Here is a 20840-nt window from a genome sequence, read left to right as displayed (position 1 = left end):
AAACTTGGGGAAAAATTCTCAAATACAGGTGTGTGTGATGTCTTAGCATTGCTCAATCTCAGGGCTCAGTCCTTGCTTTCTTCTCTATGTACTCACTCTTTTTTTTTTTTTTTAAATAAAAATGTTTAATGTTGACATCATTGCAGGTGTCTCCCCTTTTCCCCCACTTTGACCACCTCCACCCACCACCCCCTCCCTTGGCCTTCAACAAACTAGTGTCTGTGCATTCACCCTTGCTCCCTGAATGAACTTTACAAACCATCTCTAACTTGATGTCCAGTAGCCCAGACCAAATACTTCAGTCAGCCTTGACTCCTCGCTCTCCTCACACTTATATTCAATATGGTGGGGGAGTACCACTGGCTCTAGCTTCTAAACACATCTAAAACTGACCATTTTTCACCACATCCCTGGTACATTCCCCACTGTAGATTGTCATCCTCTCTTGCCTAAAAGGCTGCCACAGCCTCCTAACAGGTGCCTTTGCCCCTTCATAAGTATCCTTAAAACATCAGTCAGAGTGGTCCTTACCTACAGCGTGATATGGTTTCACTTCTCTACTCCAAAGCATCCGGTGATTCCTTTGGCACCAGAAGAAGAGCCAAAGTTCTTTCAATGACCTTTAAAGGTTGTGGAGGACACCATGACGGGCTGCCCGGATCCCCTGCAGAATGACTTATTACTCGTGGCTGGAAGTGCTGCTGGCAGATGGCCTGCAGCTGTCGATGTCTTCGGGAGATGCCTCTGTGAAGAGCGTCACCTCACCCAAGGTCACAGAGACTTCCCAGGTCAGCCAGTAACTGAATGACCTGGGCTAGCAAGGCCCAAACATTTCAACCCAACCTGGGATACCTCTGAAAAGCCATTCCAGGTCCAGCACTCCATGTGGGGGTCATCTGTGGCTGTGGTTGGACCTGCATTGCAGCTTGACCTCTACTTGCTTCCACTCCTTTCCACAGGTCTGATCCCAAAGGCAGTCTCTAATAAAAGACCTGCACGCCAAATTCTACCTCTGAAGTCTGCTTCCAAGAATCCAGGCTGCAACAAGGATCTGACACAGTCCAGCCCCTACAGCCTCTGTGAGGCCATATCCGACCGGTCTCCCAGCTCCAAGCACCCTGGCTTTGGTGTTTGAGGATTGGCATGCTCCTGCCTTACAGCCCTAGCATGGCTGGTCCTTCGGCCTGGAGCACACTTCCCCAGGTATCTGCCTTCTACTCTTCTCACCAACTTCCAGCTTTGCTTAAATGTCACCTTCCACGGGCCTACACTGACTATCCACTTACGGCAGGAGAAGAGAAAAAGATTTAAGGAGGAACAGTTCTCATCATTTCCTAATGTATTTACTTACCTTTCTGGGTATTGATTTCATTTTGAAGAAATGACTTTATTCATTTAAAAATGAGTAAAAATTACTGTTTTAAATACATAAAGGCCGTAAGTACAGTGGTAAAGAACACAGGCTCTGGGCTCAAGTAGGCCCGGCCTGAGCGCCCCATCACCGCTGCTCCGCTGCTGGGGGCCTGAGGCTAGTGCCTTCACTGCTCCCAGCCTCAGTTTCTTTACCTGTGAGTAGGGATAATACATTATGTATACTTCTTAGAATGGTTGTGAGGACTAAATGATCATGTATGAAACAGGCGGTGACAACTATCAAGGGCCATGTAAATACTGAGAATTATTGAGAGAGGGCCCTATGAAGTGCACATACTAAAGAATCCACCGGGAGCATACTGGCATCCAGGCTTACAAATCAAGGTCCTAGGAAATCATCTTTTTAATCTTTAGTCAACCCTGAGTGGACTGAGAATCTCCAGCAAAGCAGCAAGGGTTGGGTTTAGGAGAGAGCAAGTATCAACTGGAGGGCACAGTGATAGCCTAGCAGACATTCCTGGGGACACTGAAGAGTAGTTACCAACCAATACACTCTTGTAACATGGTACAAAGTTTTAATTTTTGCTCTCCTTGCACTGACTTTAATTACTTCAGACTTATTCTAATCTCTTAAGGCCCATGTGAAAAAAATCACATAGGATTTCAAATATCTAGATCTATACGTGCTCATCAGAAGAACTTTAGACTTTCAAAACAGCCATTTGTCTGGTTATTTGAGATTAGAGCCTAAATCTTTTTATGTGTATTTTCAACCCAAAGTTTTGAATATTTATTTCTGTTTCTGTGATAAAAGAAAAATAACTACACTTGGCTTAAAAATAAAACAATAACTCCTCCAAAATCCCAACTGTTTTTACGTTTCTTCCATTCATTTTTCATTTACTAGAGTGAAATGTCCTTGCCTGTAACCTCCGATCCACAAGCTTGATTAATTGCGGAGGTTGTGCTGAAGGCCCACCCTGCCAAGCAGAGATGATAGACTGCCTATAGGCGGGTACTAACAGAAACCTCAAAAATCTAACATTTACCATTATGTTATGTACCTGCCCTTTCGGATTTATTTGCACATCCCACTATAGTCCATTTCTTTACTTCTAAGGAGAGAATAATATAAACTTATTTTTGAGATAGCATTTTTGAAAACCACTGTTCTACAGTTATACATTGAAAACAATAATAATTGCACTATTTATTAAAATGACCATAATAAATGGTGCTATGGAGGGAGGGATTTTAAAAGGCAGACATTGTCCTAACCAATAACCACAGAGTATGCTTTGCCATCTTTCAGACCCACATGCTACATCTTGGAAAATCCCTATCTGGGGTGTAGCGCGCACATGCGTGTGTGTGCGTGTATGTGTTTTCCCCCGTGGGGATGTCAGTGCTACATCAGATTATCCAGGGTCTTCTGTAAAGTCATAATCTACTAGATACTGCCTTTGCTTTCCAAGCCCTCCTTCGAGGATATCATGCACTCCTTCGATTTTTCCTTAGAGCTTTATACAACTTAATATGCAGGCTAGGGAAACTAGAAATCTCCTCCAGGTCAAACAACTCCTTAAATCTATCTATAAATTTATTTTCTTTCTCTAACCTGAATTTCATGACCCAGAGGATGATAGTAGTGTCTTTGCACAGATGGTCGAAGGTAATGAGGAGTTCTTCCAGGAAAGGATGAGCATAGACAACATCAGCCGCCAGGATATAATCAAAATTGTTGGAAGACCTCGGGAAGTTCTTGTCTAAAGCTATGCCCCAGGAGAGTTCTTTAACCTGAGGCAAATGCTTACATTTCATTTTAGTGTTTCGGGATATATTATATTGCAGGTTTCCAAGTAATTCAGGTAAATCTGTGGCAGTCACATGTGCACCTGTGAAGCAAAGGGCAGTAGGAAAAGTTACCCTCATGGGATAAAGCAAACAATCAGGTTTCAAGCCAACATGCATTTTGCAATTCTGCACAACTGCTAGTCCCGAGGAAAAAACTGGTCAGTACACACAGCAGAGAAATCCCTTTCAAAGGGGTTGTTAGGGCAGCTTTATGCCTCCCATTAAAAAAAAAAAAATTAGATCCCCATGCTAGTTTTGCACTCCATTGTATTTTCCTGTTCTCCTGATTTTTTCTTTGTTTTGCGTTTTGTTGCTGTTCTTGTTTTCTATTTATCTACTACATGCAAAGAAAAAAATAATCAAGAGAAAGGGAAAGTCAAAATATTTGGTACTCTTACTGCACACTCAGAAGTCACTGTTGAAAGATGACCAGGTTCTTCCCTAGAAGAATTCTGAGCCCCGGCCCTGTGAGACTGAACAAGTGTATATAACACTGGGCATCCTATTGTTGAATAGAAAGTACTCAAGTATGAGAAGTGGGGGAAGGAAAGAAGATTTTCAATGGCAATGCATGGACAGTATCTTGACATACATGTTTATGTTCAAGTTTCAGCTTGACCCCATTTTAAGTGTGAGTCTTCCCATCAAAAGATATTTAAAACCTAGCCACACCATGCATATAGTGCACATACAGCCCGAGATCACAGATGCAGAACAGAATGCTCAGATGAAGAACACATAAACTATTTCTGAGTTAACAGTGAATAGTGGTGGTCATTTTCAGGAGAAAATTAGAAGGGGTAAAATTGTAGCAACTAATAACCAATCAAATGTGTCCCTTAATGTAAACTTTAAGCCACAGCAGAGCCTGAAAATTATTTGTAAATAAATCTAGGATTGGTCATTTTCACATCATCAGAAAAAGAACATTCTCGAGCAAGCAATGGGAAAGCAGAACTGGAAGAAAAGTCTAGTTCAGCCCAGAGCAGTTTAGAACCCATTCCTTAGCCCCAGTGGCAAGTTTCCCTGGCTATTAATTGTATTTTGTGGAAAACATTAAAATGGGAGGGAAAATATGCACATCATTTTAGAATCACAGAAATATGAATCTTCGACTCTAATATGGGTGGCTCTATCATTTTCAACAAATCTTTTTAAAATCCCAAGATAAGGAATACACTCCTACTTACAGTGAATATAAAATATCTGACTATTAATATCTTTATGTCTACAGAGGCAAACACCATCACTTTTTGAATGCTGACTAAAGAAAGCTTCAATCTTTTGATATTTGTGTCCAGACATACAAGCATACCAAAAGGATAATTCTTTTTAATGAAACAAATGACTTCCCAAACACAAATTCTGCTTCTCAATAGGGAAGCCTTCAGGTATAAGATCAAAAGCACCTTAGACTCTATCCATACAAAATGTAATGGTGGCTTTGGAATGCAAGATCAGGTCAGAGAAATTAAATATGTGTATATATTTGGGGGAACTTCAAGGGTCCTATAGTTTCCCAGTGTTTAGAAAGATGTAAATTGCTAAATCTTGAATTCTTCTCAAGATTTTAGAGTGGCAGGTGTGCACTTCTGAAGATCAAGGAAATCGATACATATTTGGGTAGCACACATCAGAAAAGGCAGCTCAATTAAGGCAATGAAACCTATAGCAACAACAACAAAAAGACCAAAATGGAGCAAGCTGAGGCATGCATGGAGACCATCGCACATTTAGTTGGAAAAGAAAATTCTGATGAGAGAACAAGAGATTGTAAAAGAAGACTGAAAATGAACTGAGAAAATAAATTCAAGGGCAAATACATAAAATTAGAAGCAGACATGATTTATACATGGTTTCTAATAGTTCTCTATTCTAACAGGGGCTTTTTCAAAAAAGCATAGGACTTCAAAACCCCTAAGAAATATATGACTACATGGAAATGTTAAAATGGGCTAAAATGTAAATGAAGAAGTCAGAGTCAGCAGCAGTAGATTCTGTCTGTACTTAGTGTTTCACATATCTCCTCTAGGAGCCAGGATACTTAATTGCACCTCCATGTTAGAATACATTTGTGACTTAGCATTCCATGAGAGGAATTAATACAACTTCACAGAAAATTCTGGAAGAAGCCAGAAAGGTGACTTTAAAATTGATAGTTTCTTGAGGAAGAGCATTCAACAATTAAGAAGTTAAAAATAAGCCCAGGTCACAGTACACTAGATAGTAAGAGCAGATAATAATATCTGATCACTAAATAGTTCAAACCCCATTCAATCAAAAATACCTACTTACCAAGTAAACTTGCCACAATGGAGACAAGTCCTGTTCCAGCTCCAATTTCAATCACATTTTTGTCAACCATATTATACTGCTTTACATTTGTTTCCAGAAAATAGCATAGAACAAGGGCCTATGAGTTAAAAATAAAAACAAAAACAAAACAGTGCTTGGCCAGTAATAAGAGAATGCATGAACTCTATTAAATAAATATCCCACTAATGCTTTGATATATATACATAGATATCACTACAGAAAATTATCAACAGAAGTACATCCTCTAGTGACTCAACATTTAGGCTAGAAAAAGTCTTTGGGGTTTGTTGTGGAGAAAAGAGACAACTAAAAATAAGAAGTTCAGTTGCTTAGGTTTGATTATCTCTAAAGAAGGCAATTTCTAATAATCATTTCAAAGAAGTGCGTGGGGTTAGAGTAGATAGTGGTGAAGGGTCTGCACCCTTCATGGGACAATTAATACCATGTTGACACTGGTAAATTAAATTCCATTATAATTATTTATCTCAAATGGAGCCAGTTAAATTGAAAATAAAATGTTCACTATTCTAAACTCTTAGGGTCACAAAAAACTCAAGGTGTAAACAATATTTTTTTTATTAATCCTGCATGTCAGAAGTAGAATTAATTGGTGAAAGCATTTTCCCAATTTCATGATTTCTAAATTTTACTGTTATTTAAGGTAAAAAAAAAAAAAAAAATTGAACTATGGAACCCATTTTTTTTTTTCCAAATAGTACAAAATAATGAACAAAACTGACTAAAAATAACTGCAATGTAGCAAATGTTTTATGAAATTATACCGATGGCCAAACGACAGCACCATAACAATCCATGGCTTCAGTAATTCGAATCTCATGACCAACAAAATGAAAGCCCTCCCAGGAGGTGGTTGTCAGTAGAGCTGGAAAAAAACATCTTGCCATGATCTCTTCAACCACTGTCTTGTCATCATCGTCTTCTCTGTCCTCTGAAAGGGAAAGAAAAAGGCGATTGTTACGGTTGTGTCCGTGAAACTATGAAAAAGGAGAACCTGATGGAAATGCCATGTTTCTACTTATTCTAAGTTGAACATTCATTGACTTTAGCTGCAAGGTACTATAAGGTAAACTATTTGAAAATGATTCATGATATAAGGTAACATTTCATATATTCGGATGGCAACATCTTCCTGATTTTATTGAAGTTGAAATGACCACTGTCTATTCCTGCAATGTTATGTGAAACCAATGTTTGTATAGTTTTTTAAAGCAATATATTTTAAGGCAACCCAATATGTTCATCTAGAACAAAAGAAATGTTGGTGATGAGATATAAGAATCCAACTATTCGCCCGGCCGGTTTGGCTCAGTGCTTGGGCATCAACCCGTGCACCAAGAGGTCCCCAGTTCGATTCCTGGTCAGGGCACATGCCCAGGTTATGGGCCCGATCACCAGTGGGGGCATGCAGGAGGCAACCTATCCATGTTCTCTCTCAACAATGTTCCCATGTCTCTTTTGCTCTCCCTTCCTCTCTCTCTCTCTTTCTTTTTGTAAAAAAAGAGTCCAACTATTCAAATTGGCCCAATCTTCAGTGGGGGACATGCAGGAGGCTGCCAATCGAAACTCTCTCTTCAATGTTTCTATCTCTTTCTCCCTCTCCCTTCCTCTCTCTCTAAAAATTAATAAAGAAAAAAAAATCAAAATATTAAAAAAAATAAAATTTTATAAAAGAAACCTAATAGTCACAAAGAATTTTAAACTATTTATGGAGCAAGATATACATCTCTCTCTGAGCCTTCAATTTCTTATTTGTAAAAGGCAGAAAAAAATACATCAAAAAGTGTTAGGAGATTTAAATAAGATTATGCATGTTAAGCACTCAGCACCTTGTCTACTATTACATGGGGCTCAATAAATTATTATTGTAGCTTTTATAATATTTTGGTTATAAAACTAAATGATAAAACAAGATTGTGTGACCCTGAATTGTACAACTGAAAATCCCACACTCGTATAAGCAGAGAGTAGAATGGTGGTTGACAGGGGCTGGGAGGTGTGGGAAATGAGATGTTGGTCAAGGGTACAAAGTTTCAGTTATGCAAGATGATTAAGTTCTGGAGGTCTAATGTACACCTTGGTAATTATAGTTAATAATAATGTATTGTATACTTGAAATTTACTAAGAAAGTAGATGGTAAGTATGTTTACCACAAAAAACGGAAATGGTAACTATGTGAGGTGATGGATATGCCAGCTTGATTATAGTATTCATTTCACGATGCGTGAAGTTGTACATCTTAAATTTATATAATCATACCTCAATAATGCATGGGGGGGATTATATAGTTAAATAAAGAAGGGAGAAATCGCCCTGGCCGGTTTGGCTCAGCGATTAGAGCATCGGCCTGCGGTCCAGAGAGACCCGGGTTCGGTTCCCGCTAAGGGCGTGTGCCTCGGTTGCGGTTTGTCCCTGGCCCTGGTTGGTCATGTGGGTGGCAGCCACTCGATGTGTCCCTTTCACGTCGATGTTTCTCTCTCTCTATCTTCCTCTCTACCTGAACAAAAAAAAAAAAAAAGAAGGGAGAAATCACTGTGATGGAGGTTATTCAGGGAAGGCTTTATAAAGGAAGTATGTGTTTATCTAATATATGATTTCTATTGATAGGGAAACTATTTCTTACACCAACCCTTAAAATCCATTGTCTTGTCTTTGTTCTTTGCCACCTCCCCCAACTCAATACTAATGAATCCAGGCTTCATTCTCTTCAGCAGAGAAGGTAGAAAATAGCCCTGGCCGGTGTGGCTCAGCAGAGCATTGGCCTGCGGTTCAGAGAGATCCGGGTTAGGTTCGCGCTAAGGGCACGGATCTCAGTTGCAGTTTGTCCCCGGCCCTGGTTGGGTCGTGTGTGTGGCAACCACTCGATGTGTCCCTTTTGCGTCAATGTTTCTTTCTCTCTCCCTCTCTTTCTCTTCCACTCTGTCTGAACAAAAAATAAAAAAATGTCCTCAGATGAGGATTAAAAAAAAAAGAGAGGAGGTAGAAAATAAAGATTAACCTTTGAGCATAAAAAAGAAATAGTGTTATGAAACCAAGAACAGGAAAAATTTGATAATTCTTTAAAAGAGAAACAGATAGGCAGAAAAGATTCATTCTTAGACTTAAGCCAGAACATTTTTTTCTTGATTCTTCCATTTACTTTTTCAACAAAGCTGTATGCCTTGAAGGCCTGCTATGTGCCAGGCTTTGTGCTAGATGATGGGAAGACAGCCCTTAGCCAGACCGACACGGTCCCTACCCTCAGGAAAAGTAGAAATGCCTAGACACAGTTGTCTGAACTTCAGTAATACATGTAGTACCTCATGACTTCCCCAAGAAGAAACTCTAAATTGGTTGTTAATTTTTCCATAATATCCTCTAAGTACTTGGCTTTGATGTCCACCTGGATAGATCTTTCTAATAAATGGGTGTTTACAGCTTTGCTCTGACTGACATTTTGTTACTGGTTTGACTGATAATATTAAGAGTGTGATCAACAGATAAGGGGTTAATTTCCAATATATATAGAGTGCTCATACAACTCCACAAAAGGAAGACAAAGAACCCAATTAAAAAATGGGCAGAGGAGCTGAATAGACATCTCTCCAAACAGGACATACAAATGGCCAAAAGACATATGAAGAAATGCTCAACATCACTAATCATCAGAGAGATGTAAATTAAAACAACGAGGTATCACCTCACACCTGTCAGAATGGCCGCCATCAACAAATCATCAAACAACAAGTGTTGGCGAGGGTGTGGAGAAAAGGGGACTCTAATACACTGCTGGTGGGAATGCAGACTGGTGCAGCCGCTATGGAAAACAATATGGTGCTACCTCAAAAAATTAAAAATTGAACTTCCATTTGACCCAGTGATCCCACTGCTGGGAATATACCCTAAGAAGCCTGAAACACCAATCAGGAAGAATATATGTACCCCCATGTTCATAGCAGCACTATTTACAATAGCTAAGATCTGGAAACAGCCCAAGTGTCCACCAGTAGACGAATGGATCAAAAAGCTGTGGTACATATACACAATGGAGTACTATGCAGCGGTAAGAAAGAAAGATCTCTTATCCTTTGAGACGACATGGAGGGACCTGGAAAGTATCATCCTAAGTGAAAGAAGCCAAGCAGAAAAAGACAAATAGCACATGATCTCACTTATATACGGAATATAATGAACATAACAGTCTGAGGAATACAGTAGACCCTGGAACATGGAAGTAGGGCACAGACTGACATCCCTCAGAAGAGGGGGTGGGGGGGTTGGGGGTGGGGGGGAAGAGATAAACCACAGAACTTATATGCATGTATGCATGACCAATGGACATGGACAACTAAGCCGGGGACGGGGCAGAGGTGGGGTGGGGTGGGGGGTGCCAATGGGGTAAAAAGGTAAAATATCTGTAACAAAAAAATAAATAATTCATAAAAAAAAAAAAAAGAGTGTGATCAAATATTCAAATGATGTGAGTGTAATGGGGAATTATAGTAGAAAACTAAATGTGATACAAAATATCTTGATGAGCTGGCTGTACCAGTGGATTAGACAAATGTAAAGTCCACATTCAGGCTGACCTATTTGTGGAGAGGAAAATATATATAAATTTAATTGGCTACAAGTTCAACATGAGTCTAAAGTAAAATACAACTATCAAAATAGCTAATACACTCAGGCCTTATTAACAATATAATTTTTAAATGAGGGAGATAAAGGTTCTTTTCTATTTGAAAGTGGTCACATTTGTAGTTTGGAAAGCCCCATTTCAGAGGGCCACTGAGAAACTGGCGGAGATGGGAGGGGAGAAATCTTGACATTCCGCCATATGAGGACAGTTTGGGAAGATCAGCATTTTCATTATAAAGAGAAAACAATCTGAGGGAGCACAAGAGTTTACACAAATTTATAGGAGTAGCACATAGAAGAGATAGGGGTGTGTGTGTGTGGTATGTTCCCAGAGAGCAGAATATGGACCCAAGGGGGGGTGGATTACAATAAAGCAGATTTTAAACATTCTTCTAAAAAATCACACCTTTTCAAAAATAAAATGGCTTGCCTCAGAAGGAAGTAAGTAATTAGTCCCCAGAAGCTATCAAACAGAAACCAGAAGAGTATTGTTTCAAGATATTAGGGAAACATCAGACTAGTGTTTGGTCTAGCTGGGCTAGGGCCATTGTACAACTTAATTTCCCCGATTCAATGAAATATCTACATGCCATAATGTGGAGAAGTGCTATCACAAAGATACAATGTGCTAAGGAAGTATAGGAGAGAAAGTAAATAAAAGTAGGCAAAAGGAAGCCAGTAGTAGGGGCGGGGAGAGAGATATCAGACTTGGGAAGGAAAGGGAGTGAATGGAGAGTATGATTCATCAGTAGGCCGAAGAGATGTGTTCCAAATGACACACTAAGAAAATCATTTATTTATTCATTAACAAGTATTCACTGAGCACTTACTAAACCCTACACACTGTCCAGTGACTGAGAATGAAAAAATTCAAGGAGATAGTCCTTGTGTTGGTGGAGCTGACAGATGTGCAAAGAGAGACATGCAAACGGACAACACAACGCTGTACGAACAGTGTTACAATGCAGGTCACAGGAAAGCACAGAACCCCCATCAGCCTGGGAAATTCATAGATGATTTCCTGTCCTAACTCTGTGGTCCCTTAATAGAGTCCTGCTTAGGAGCCATGCAAAGTCAAGTAGTCCCCCAAAGAACTCCAACTTCACTACACACTACGGAAGGGCCCAATCTACCACCTACTCTACCCGCACCGCAAACATTGACTCTTGGCAGAGATGCACAGAAAACAAAGAGATGAAAATTGATATTCTTCAGCTAGAGCCCCCTCTTCTAATATATTTACGATCCTTCTCCTTAAACAATGGCATGCATTCACATTCAGGAAGAGTTGTAAGAACCAAATAATATTAGTGATATGTTTTTATTTGAACTTCAACTTTCATTTCACTACATTCACTTGCCTTGCTAAGATAGGGTGTGGAGGGTGCAATGTTTGCTGTGGAAGTTCTTTAGGGAAAAGCAGAGAACATTAATTGCTTCCTTGACCTTTAGCTGAATATGCCCTCTTGGGCCTCCTTGCAGACCCTTGTAAATGCAGCACTTCTTTGACAAGTCACCTAAGGTATCAGGGATTAATAGATGTTTGAGTACACTAAATCCCAGGAGCATCTCCTAAAGTTCCAATCTTTGATATAAAAAGTTTTCTAGTGAATATTTACTGCTACAAACTGACATCTCTGACTTTACACTTTCTTTTAAAGGTTAGTTGGCCAGATTACTGCTTTTCTTCTAAAAACTACACTGTAATAACAAATAATTGCTATTTTCTTACTGTTGTCTACATAAAGAGCTAGTTATTTCTTTTTAAGAATGGCCATATCTTTATTTTTATAAGAAAATGAGATTTGAAATATATATATGTGTGTGAATATATTATTATAAACAAAGATTACTTATACCCCAAAATAATCTTCAAAGAGATTTCATGAAACAATAACCATTATTAATTGCATACCCATTCTAAAAGAGCACAATTCTACCCATTTGATGGTAATTATAAGTTAGTTATACACCTATGATGACCACATATTATATAGAAAGCATTATCATGTTGAATTAAAATTTAAATGACAATGTTTTATATCAACATTCTCTTCTGTATTTACATACTATATGACCATCACAGCCATTCCATAAGAAGCTAACACTCATAAAAATTAGCATAATTTATACGAAGAAACCAAAATATACTAAACTTGGCTGCTTAAAATAATTTGTCTAGATATGTGAGATTTTAAAAGCAAATATACACACATACACAATTATTTCCACCTTAAAACCCTGACTGCTGTTTTTCAGCATTAACTTTTATTTAAAGATTTGACATAATGTTAATAGTAGTTATTAATTTAAACCAAAAGACATATTTGATATTAAGTTTTAACAATATCACTACCCATTTCAAGGTTGAGGACAAGACCCTCTGAACTGGAATCTAATGAAAATAGCTGCACTAGTGTAGGGAATCCCTAGAGTTGCCTTGTCGTTGTAAAATGGAAAAATCTATGATCCAAACGTAATATACAAAAAACGTGACCCCTTGAATTGCATAGTTACTGTTGAATAAGGGATTGAATCTTGAGAAGATTAGTAAGTGAGTAGATATTCTTTGGATTTTAATTATGTTTTGAAGAGGAACTGCCTCAAAAAGATAACAGCATTATCATGCAATGAAATTTCATGTACATTTCTGAAGAATAACTTTTCCACACATATTCTGTCCTTGGTACCTAGCACTCAGGCCCCAGGACAAACTACTAAAATCTCGTAGTTACACAAAATGATGAATGTTGGCTTTCTTATATAAAAAGCAAAATACTCCTGATATTTGTACCTTTAGATAAAAACTATGTACTATAATCTTAGAGTATTATTTTATTAATGAATTTAATATTGAAACATAAATATTAAAACAGATTGTAAATAAAACATAATCAAGACAGTATTACAACTATGTTGCTATCTTGAGCTTATCTATTTTAATGCTTTTTGATATTAAAAAAACACATCTTAACACCATTTCCTGCTCCAAAATCTTTGCTGATAGTGAATAAAATCTACCAGGTGTTCTTGTTCTCCTGAGAATTAATTATGAAGTGAAAATTAGCAAGATTTTGCCACATTATGATGATGATTCTCTTAAGAGGAAAATTCAAAAGAGAACTGACTTCCAAGGCTGAATTGCAGCAAGTCTTCAAAAATAGAGGGTCTGTCTGTATTTTTCTCTTTTATGCTTTTAAGGTCAGTAACAACAATAATAAATGGAAGGGTCGGATCACAGAAATACACCAAAAAAAAAAAAAAATCCTTAATAGCTATGACAAGTGAATTTCAGCTTCCATTAGAGGGCTGTCATGAAACCTGTCAGCAAAATTTAAAGTAAAAACCCCTCAACTAAATGAAAGAGACTGTCATTCAGTTGAATCTTCTATTCAAAGATGAATGTCATTGCTTCTTAAGAAATATCTAGAGATTAAAAAGAAAAAAATGTTAAAGATATTTTCAGATTAGTAAATGGTCACAGGCTAACCTGAAAGAGAATTCTGAATGCCTCAATAATGTCAAGGTCTTGGGCCCGTATGTTGAAACTAATTTCTGGGATTTCAAAAACTATTTTTTTGTCTATAAGTCTGCTTAATTTCGAGAATGTACAGAGGCTGTAACTTTTTAAAATATATTTTTATTGATTTTTTTAGAGAGAGAGGAAGGGAGAGAAAGAGAGATAAAAACATCGATGTAAGACGGTAAGCATCACTGATTGGTCAGGTTAGAGAAGCATTCTTTTTTTTTTTTAATCCTCACCCGAGGATATTTTTCCATTTTTTGTACAGAGTGGGAGGGAGGGAGAGGAAGGGAGAGACAGACAGAAACATCGACGTGAAAGGACACATCGAGTGGCTGCCACCCGCACGACCAACCAGGGCCGGGGACAAACTGCAACCGAAGTACGTGCCCTTAGCGGGAACCGAACCCGGGTCTCTCCGGACCGCAGGCCGACGCTCTAACCGCTGAGCCAAACTGGCCAGGGCTAGAGAAGCATTCTAATGGGGACAGTTGAGCTAAATTGGGGAGATGAAGAAGGCTGCCAGACAGAGAAGGGAAGAAGCAAAGGCAAGGAACATCCACCAACTCTGGAGACAAGCTTGGAAAGCCATCAGATTCTGGGGAGCTGGTGCATGTTGGGGTGTTGTAGAAAATAAGCCTGAAGGAGCAAGTTGAGATCAGATCTGCGGGCAATGCTGACCTCTGTTCTACAGGGCGAGGAGGAGTCAATAAAGATCATTGGAACAAAAAGTAACATGATCACAATTGATATTTAAAAACTTACCTCTGGCAGCAGCAGCTGAAGGCTAAGTGAGAAGCTAATTAGAAGACTGATACAATAATCTAGGCAAAAGATGGAAGTGTCTGAACTAAGGCAGCAGCACTGGATCCAGGAGCCAAGCGCGGATTTGGGAGCTGTGAAGTAGCAGAAGACCTCCCCTCAGGGAAGGGGAGACACTCAGACTTGACATTTAAACCTTACTTTTGAAGACCCCTGAGACAGATTGTTATATTTAAGTTATTTTTTATTCAATATGTGGGAAACTTATTAGACTTATTTAGCATATACTTACTCAGGTTATTTTAAAACATGTAAAATGTCTTGATGAATGATTCTCACTTCAGAAATCATAGGTGTGATGGTTCTCTAACGAGTTTATTAAACATACTGCTTCAGACTATAGTTTGATATGTTTCTTAAATAGCAATAAAATTACTCAAATAAAACTTTCTTCTTCATACATTAAGGCAACATTGCTTCTAAAAGCCATACTACCCATTAATCCAACTCTATTACAGATTTATGAAGATCCTTGTGAAAGATTTTTATATGATTTCACTAAGTAATATATTATACTTGGTCCTGAAAAGATTAAACAGACTGGTGACCAGAAAGACAAAATCATCACTAATGAGCAAATTTTAAGTCCCGCAAATAGGCCTCGCTTATACCTAATTCATTAATTCACTGAATTATTGAGTACCTGGGCACTATGAATACAAGGAGAGAGAAGCATATCAGTGCTATAATAGAGACTCAATTAATTAACTCAAAAATATAAAGAGAGCCCAGCCAGTGTGTCTCAGTGGTTGAGAATTGACTCATGCACCAAGATGTTGCCGGTTCAATACCCAGTCAGGGCACATGCACAGGTTGTGGGCCCAATCCCTAGTGAGAGGCGTGCAGGAGGCAGCCAATTGATGTTCTCTCTCATCGATGTTTCTATCTCTCTCTCCCTCTTCCTTCCTCTTTCTCTAAAATCAATAAAGAAAAAAAAATTTAATAAAAAGAGAAAGTTCCGTGTCTCAGAGAGTTCAAGAAAGAATGACCAGCCCTGGCCAGTTTGGCTCAGCAGTTAGTGTCGGCCTGTGGACCAGAGAGACCCGGGTTTGGTTCCTGCTAAGTGCATGTACCTCGGTTGCAGTTTGTCCCTGGCCCTGTTGGGGTCATGTGGGTGGTGACCACTCAATGTGTCTCTCTCACATCGATGTTTCTCTCTCTCTCTTCCTCCCTCTCTCCTTCCAGCTCTAACTGAAGATAAATACAAAACTGTCCTCAGGTGAGGGTAAAAAATAAGAATGACCCGAGCCTCGATGATTATGACTTTGTGAGTCAATTTAGAGAGGGCAATACATGTCATAGGAAACAACATGTCAAAAGCCCTCTGGCAAAAAGACTCTTGACCAAGTTTCCAATTTGGGAAACTTTGAGAACTAGAATGTAGGATAAGTCATGGTAGTAACATGAGATAAAACACTTTATGTCATGCTAAGAAGTCTTAACTTTATCCTATAAGAAATAATGAGGCACTGAAAATTTTTCAATGGAAGGCAAATGTAGCAAGATGTGAATTTTTTAAAGACCATTCAGGCTATGGAGAAAGAACTAGAGAGAATAAAGAAATGGGGGGAGGGTGCAAGCCCGGGGGGGACAGCCAGTTAAAAGGTAGTTATAATAATCAAGAGGAGAAGGCTGATGCTGCAAACAGGTGACGAGGTAAAATCAATGAGATTTAATAATGAAGGGTATGAAGAAAGGGGAAAGACTAGTATGATTCCAGGTTTCTGGATAGCCAGGGAAATGATGTTACCATAAACTGAGATAGAAAATATAGGTGGAGAGGTAAATGGGCAAAGAAAAATGATTTTTTAATGCATATTTTTTTAAAAAAATAGTGGCATGAAGTGCCAGCCACAGAGGTATGTATGCCACTCAGATTAAGAGAAGCTGCTATGGCCCTGACCAGATGGGTTAATTGATTGGAGCATTGTCCTAATACACCAAGATTGTGGGTTCAACCAGAGGGGAGTGCACAGGAGGCAACCAATCAATGCTTCTCTCTCATATTGATGCTTCTCCCTCTCTCTAAAAAATCAATAGGCATATCCTCTGGTAAGGATTTAAAAAAAGAGAACCCACCCTAACTCATTTGGCTCAGCAGTTAGAGTGTCAGCCTGCAGACCGGAGGGTTGCAGGTTTGATTCCTGATCAAGGGCATGTACCTGGTTGCAGGTTCGATCCCTGGCCCCAGTTAGGGTTGTGTGGGAGGCAGCCAATCTATATCTCTCTCACATTGATGTTTCTCTCTCTCTCTCTCCCTCCCACTCCCATCCACCCTATCTAGAAAATCAATGGAAATATATCCTCCTGTGAGGGTTAAAAAAAAGAGAGCCTGCTCTGGGGAGCATAGCTAACAACAGCGCCAGCTGCTGTCCCCTGGGCTCCTCGGAGGCCAGGCTTCCTCCAGGGCTGCCTGCTAGAGCCAGCCCATTCCCAGTCCATAGATGACACTCGTCTAGTGAACAGCTTCTGCTCAGGGACTCCCTGTCAGCCTGTCAGACTTTCTCAGAACTGTGTTGCCATCTGAGGCTCTTCCTACCCAACCTCTTCTCTCTTCTCTCACACAGGTATCAGACCTGCATCATGGTCTGAAGGTCTCCCTGATTACTTCTATTCCTTCTTTACCCTCCACAAACATTTCTCCCAGTAAGAGCTCTTGAATAGTTAATCCCATTTTTGCATCTGTTTTCTTGAAGGAGCCAAGCTGACAGAAGGCAGAATGTAGGACATCAAGTAAAGGCTTGGGGAGGGGACACATTTAGGAGTTGCTGTGCACAGGAATCACTGAGCCTTGGCTTGGGATGAACCCACTCCAAAGGTGCAGATCCTAAGGAGCATACCACGAGTTTATACACAGTGCTACCAGCGCCAACAACTGGAGAAGTGCCTCTTGGCAAGAGGTAGACAACAAAAAACATTTGAAATAATGTGGAGGAGGTTTTAAACAGTTTAGATTATAATCTAGCATTAGAAACTACAGAGGAATTTTTAGCATCCACCATAGTCCTAACTTTAATCTGTGTACTATAACGAAGTGACATTTTGTAATTCTAGGATCTTCAGGTCACCATTGAAATAGAAGAACTGGGCTATGGGTTTGCTCCAGCCTTTCCACGTACAAGATACTAAGTATAAAAGAGTTAGTACAGGACAAATCAACATCCTTTAGTACTTGAGAACTGAGTGTTCCTCTGGTTAGTGAAAGTCTTTCCAACAAAATGCCCTCTGACTCCACCCCAACAACATACACTTAATCCCCTTAGCACTGTGCTGTGGACATGTGTTTAAAGCTTTAATTGGCTATGGAGATGGTTATGGGGTGTGATCATTCATGTTGCAAAATATTTTAATACTAGTTCTGCCTCAACATTACCTTGAACTTCTTTTGTTCCTTTGTAATTTGCCAAATTATCATACACAGAAGCATTGTTGATGATGATGTAACTGTATTCATAAACCACACAGAAATTTGCTTCTTCATTCAAATCATCTAAATGGCTGGATTCTCTATGTGATTATAACTTTACATGTTTAGGTTTGCAAAAATCACTACAGTAAAACCATTAGTGTTTAAGCCCCACAGGTTGTCAACACTGGGCATACACCCAGATTTTGTGGCCTAGAAAGATGCTCACCTAGGAAGGGGCCAACTGGTATGCCTTGAAAAAGAAAAAAGAAAAAAAAATAGGACTATAGTTCTTAGAAAACATCCACAGTGTGTGGCTAAAGGAGAGAGAAAAAGAAGCCTAAATAAAAAATGTATACTACAAAAACATGGTGATAATCCTTCTAGTCTATGTCAAGAGTGTATGTCTTCACTTTTTATCTCAAAATAGTGGGGATAGTTATATTATGTAATCCAGGCAAAGTCACACTATTTAATATGATGTAAAAATGGTGGCCCCATTTCAAATAATTACACTGGTAGTAGAATTCAAACTTAAATTCTCCTTTCCCAAGAGGTCAAATTAAATTATGTATTTGTCTCTAACTAATACCTCAGAGGGACCATAAAGAAATGCTAGAAGTGTTTTTATAGTCTAAAATCATCTTTTATCCAAGCATTAGTAAAAACATGTAGTTTTACATAAGACTTCTCATCTCTCTTACAATCTGCTTATCTGAAATGAAATAACTGAGATCACAATCATGGGCATAGCACTTGGGGGAAATTATTCCACTTTTGCAGATTAAAAAAATAAATATTTAGTAAGTATATATATTTAATTTATTGTCTTCAAAATTATCTCTAACATATCAGGACCATAGATATAGAAGTAAACATAAAAACAGTATTAGAAATATTTACAGGTTAGCAATCAAAAGCCAAGATATAATATGCAATTGATAAAAGTCCTAGCTCCATTTAAGACATTAATAAATACTGAAAAGGTAAGGCTTTATATTCTATTGTTTGTCATCTTGCAATTAGTCAAATTACATAAAGAAACATAAAATTTTTACCTTTTTGAGCTTCTGTATCCATTAACCGATGAACTAATGGATGACTATATGTTGTTTTCTTGATCATTTCTTAAAAACTAGGCAAATAATACACTGAAATATCAAATGGTAGCAATTAACATGTATGGAGTGCTTTTATATTCAAATAATGAAGTTTAACTTCAAATATGGCAGGGAAATACTTTAAGGAATACCCTTAAAGCATTCCTTATATCATATATTTAAAAATTATATATTAAAAAATCATGCTTTAAGGAATACCATGGGGACACAATTTTTCCAGGACAAATCAAAATTCAAACAAAGGCTTTGGAGTAGAAATTTTAGAAGCTACTGGAGAAAGAAAACACATTGTTCACCAGAAACAATGTCAGCTATCACAAAGAAAGACATGGTCTTTATATTACTAGTTATATAGCAATCCAAAAAGAGGTAATTAAAGCACTGGAAGAAAGTGGGTTCTATTCAGTGTAGTAAAAACCATAGTATTAATCTAAAATAAAGCTTCTACATAGCAATACATTCAGAGTTCACATTGTTCCCATCAAAGCGTCATTAGCATGCACCCGTGTCAAATAGCCCTACTGCCAAATGGTCTTTCAGTGCTTCTAATTTAAAGAATCCATACCATCTCAGCAAACATATTTAAAACTGAAGAAATTAAAGTATTTTATGCTGCTCAAATAGAGCATATCATGTGAATAAGCTTAAACAAGGTTTTATCCAACTTTGGAAAACAACAATTTGATGTCTTATATCTGAAATCTGAGTCATAATAATCACTATACAACCATGACTTTATATAGCACTCCTTACTTCCAAGGATCCCAAAACATTTTTCAGAGCCACATTTTTCTTTACGGTAAGTTAGAAGACAAATTATTTCCCCTACAGTTTGCAAATGAGGAAAAGACAAAGGTTAAATTACATCCCTGCGGTCACATGGTTAAACAATACCAAAAGTGATCATGCATTTTGTTCCCAGTTTCGTTTCTCTTCCATTCAAGAGAGCGGTCTTTGTTATATGAGTCTGCCTGAAGGTCAACTTGTACTAAATGTTAAGTCTGGACATACCTACAGGAGTTAGCTGAATTTCTGGAAGGTTAAAATGTATCATCCACAACTTTTGTTTTGTTGATGAGACCTCTGATGGTACCTGAAAAGCAGCACCAAAGCTCGCAGTTTGCTACTGTACACGCTGGCAACGTCCTCGCAGAAGGGAGAAGGATCCTGGCAGCTGCAGCTCAGAGCCTCGGGTTATACAGCGGTGAGGTTGGAATGCCCATGAATGAGGGGCCTGAAGAACAGCAGGAATAGTCCATGTGCGTGTCTCATGAATACAGCTAGAGTTCATAGGTGAATATAAACCGCTCTTGCAAGTGACTGAAGATTATTCGGGTGAAGCTGTCCATTTTTTAATTTTGATGCCAAGAGTTATTTAAGACTCTTCAGTTATGACGTTCTGAGAGACAGAGGCCACGTATTTTTCGTGTCAACTGTCTGGGTGCAAGCATCGTTTTTAGAATCAGACAACCACACCAGAATGTTTTTGAACGTGTGAAGCTGTGCTCTGGACGCAGGCATCAAATTACCAGGCTTCCGTCCTACTCAGAATAGGAAGGCTGAGGGCTCTGTCCACCTGCACGTGGGATGCAAGTGGCATTTAAGAGTACACAGAAATGTCCCTGCTCACTGAAAGTATCTTTTTAAAGTTATATTGGGGTTAAGTTTGGTTAATAGGATAATTTTGGGGTGTGCATTAAAAATCAACAGCTGTACACTCTTGCATGCTCACCCCTGAAGTCGTTTCCTTCTGTGACCCTGTATTTGACCCGCTTAGCCCACTTCACT

At 38.7% G+C, this 20840-nt stretch overlaps 1 protein-coding gene across 1 annotated transcript; it reads right to left on the bottom strand.

Annotated features, from left to right (window-relative positions):
* Window positions 1-2547: 2547 nt before the first annotated feature.
* On the bottom strand, window positions 2548-20486 carry METTL21C (methyltransferase like 21C). Its single transcript, XM_036249618.1, has 5 exons — window positions 20064-20486; window positions 18990-19082; window positions 6327-6493; window positions 5524-5641; window positions 2548-3269 (listed from the first exon to the last, which is right to left on the bottom strand). Exons 2-5 carry the CDS (start codon window positions 19054-19056, stop codon window positions 2866-2868), a joined length of 756 nt encoding a protein of 251 aa, XP_036105511.1. The 5' UTR covers window positions 19057-19082; window positions 20064-20486; the 3' UTR covers window positions 2548-2865.
* Between the last annotated feature and the right edge of the window lie 354 nt (window positions 20487-20840).

Source organism: Molossus molossus, unplaced genomic scaffold (genome assembly GCF_014108415.1).
Source record: "Molossus molossus isolate mMolMol1 unplaced genomic scaffold, mMolMol1.p scaffold_m16_p_9, whole genome shotgun sequence".
NCBI lineage: Eukaryota > Metazoa > Chordata > Mammalia > Chiroptera > Molossidae > Molossus > Molossus molossus.
Note: the sequence above shows the minus strand (reverse complement) of the source record. Positions and strands in the feature narration are given on the sequence as shown.

Bases quoted from the DNA above. Each gene is read 5' to 3' on its own strand.
- METTL21C (XM_036249618.1), bottom strand. From the start codon at position 19,056: ATGATCAAGAAAACAACATATAGTCATCCATTAGTTCATCGGTTAATG. The intron at 5,642-6,326 runs GTATAATTTCAT...TTTAACTCATAG, and splicing joins GTGCTGTCGTTTGGCCATCG to GCCCTTGTTCTATGCTATTT. The intron at 3,270-5,523 runs GTAAGTAGGTAT...TTTGCTTCACAG, and splicing joins CATTGTGGCAAGTTTACTTG to GTGCACATGTGACTGCCACA.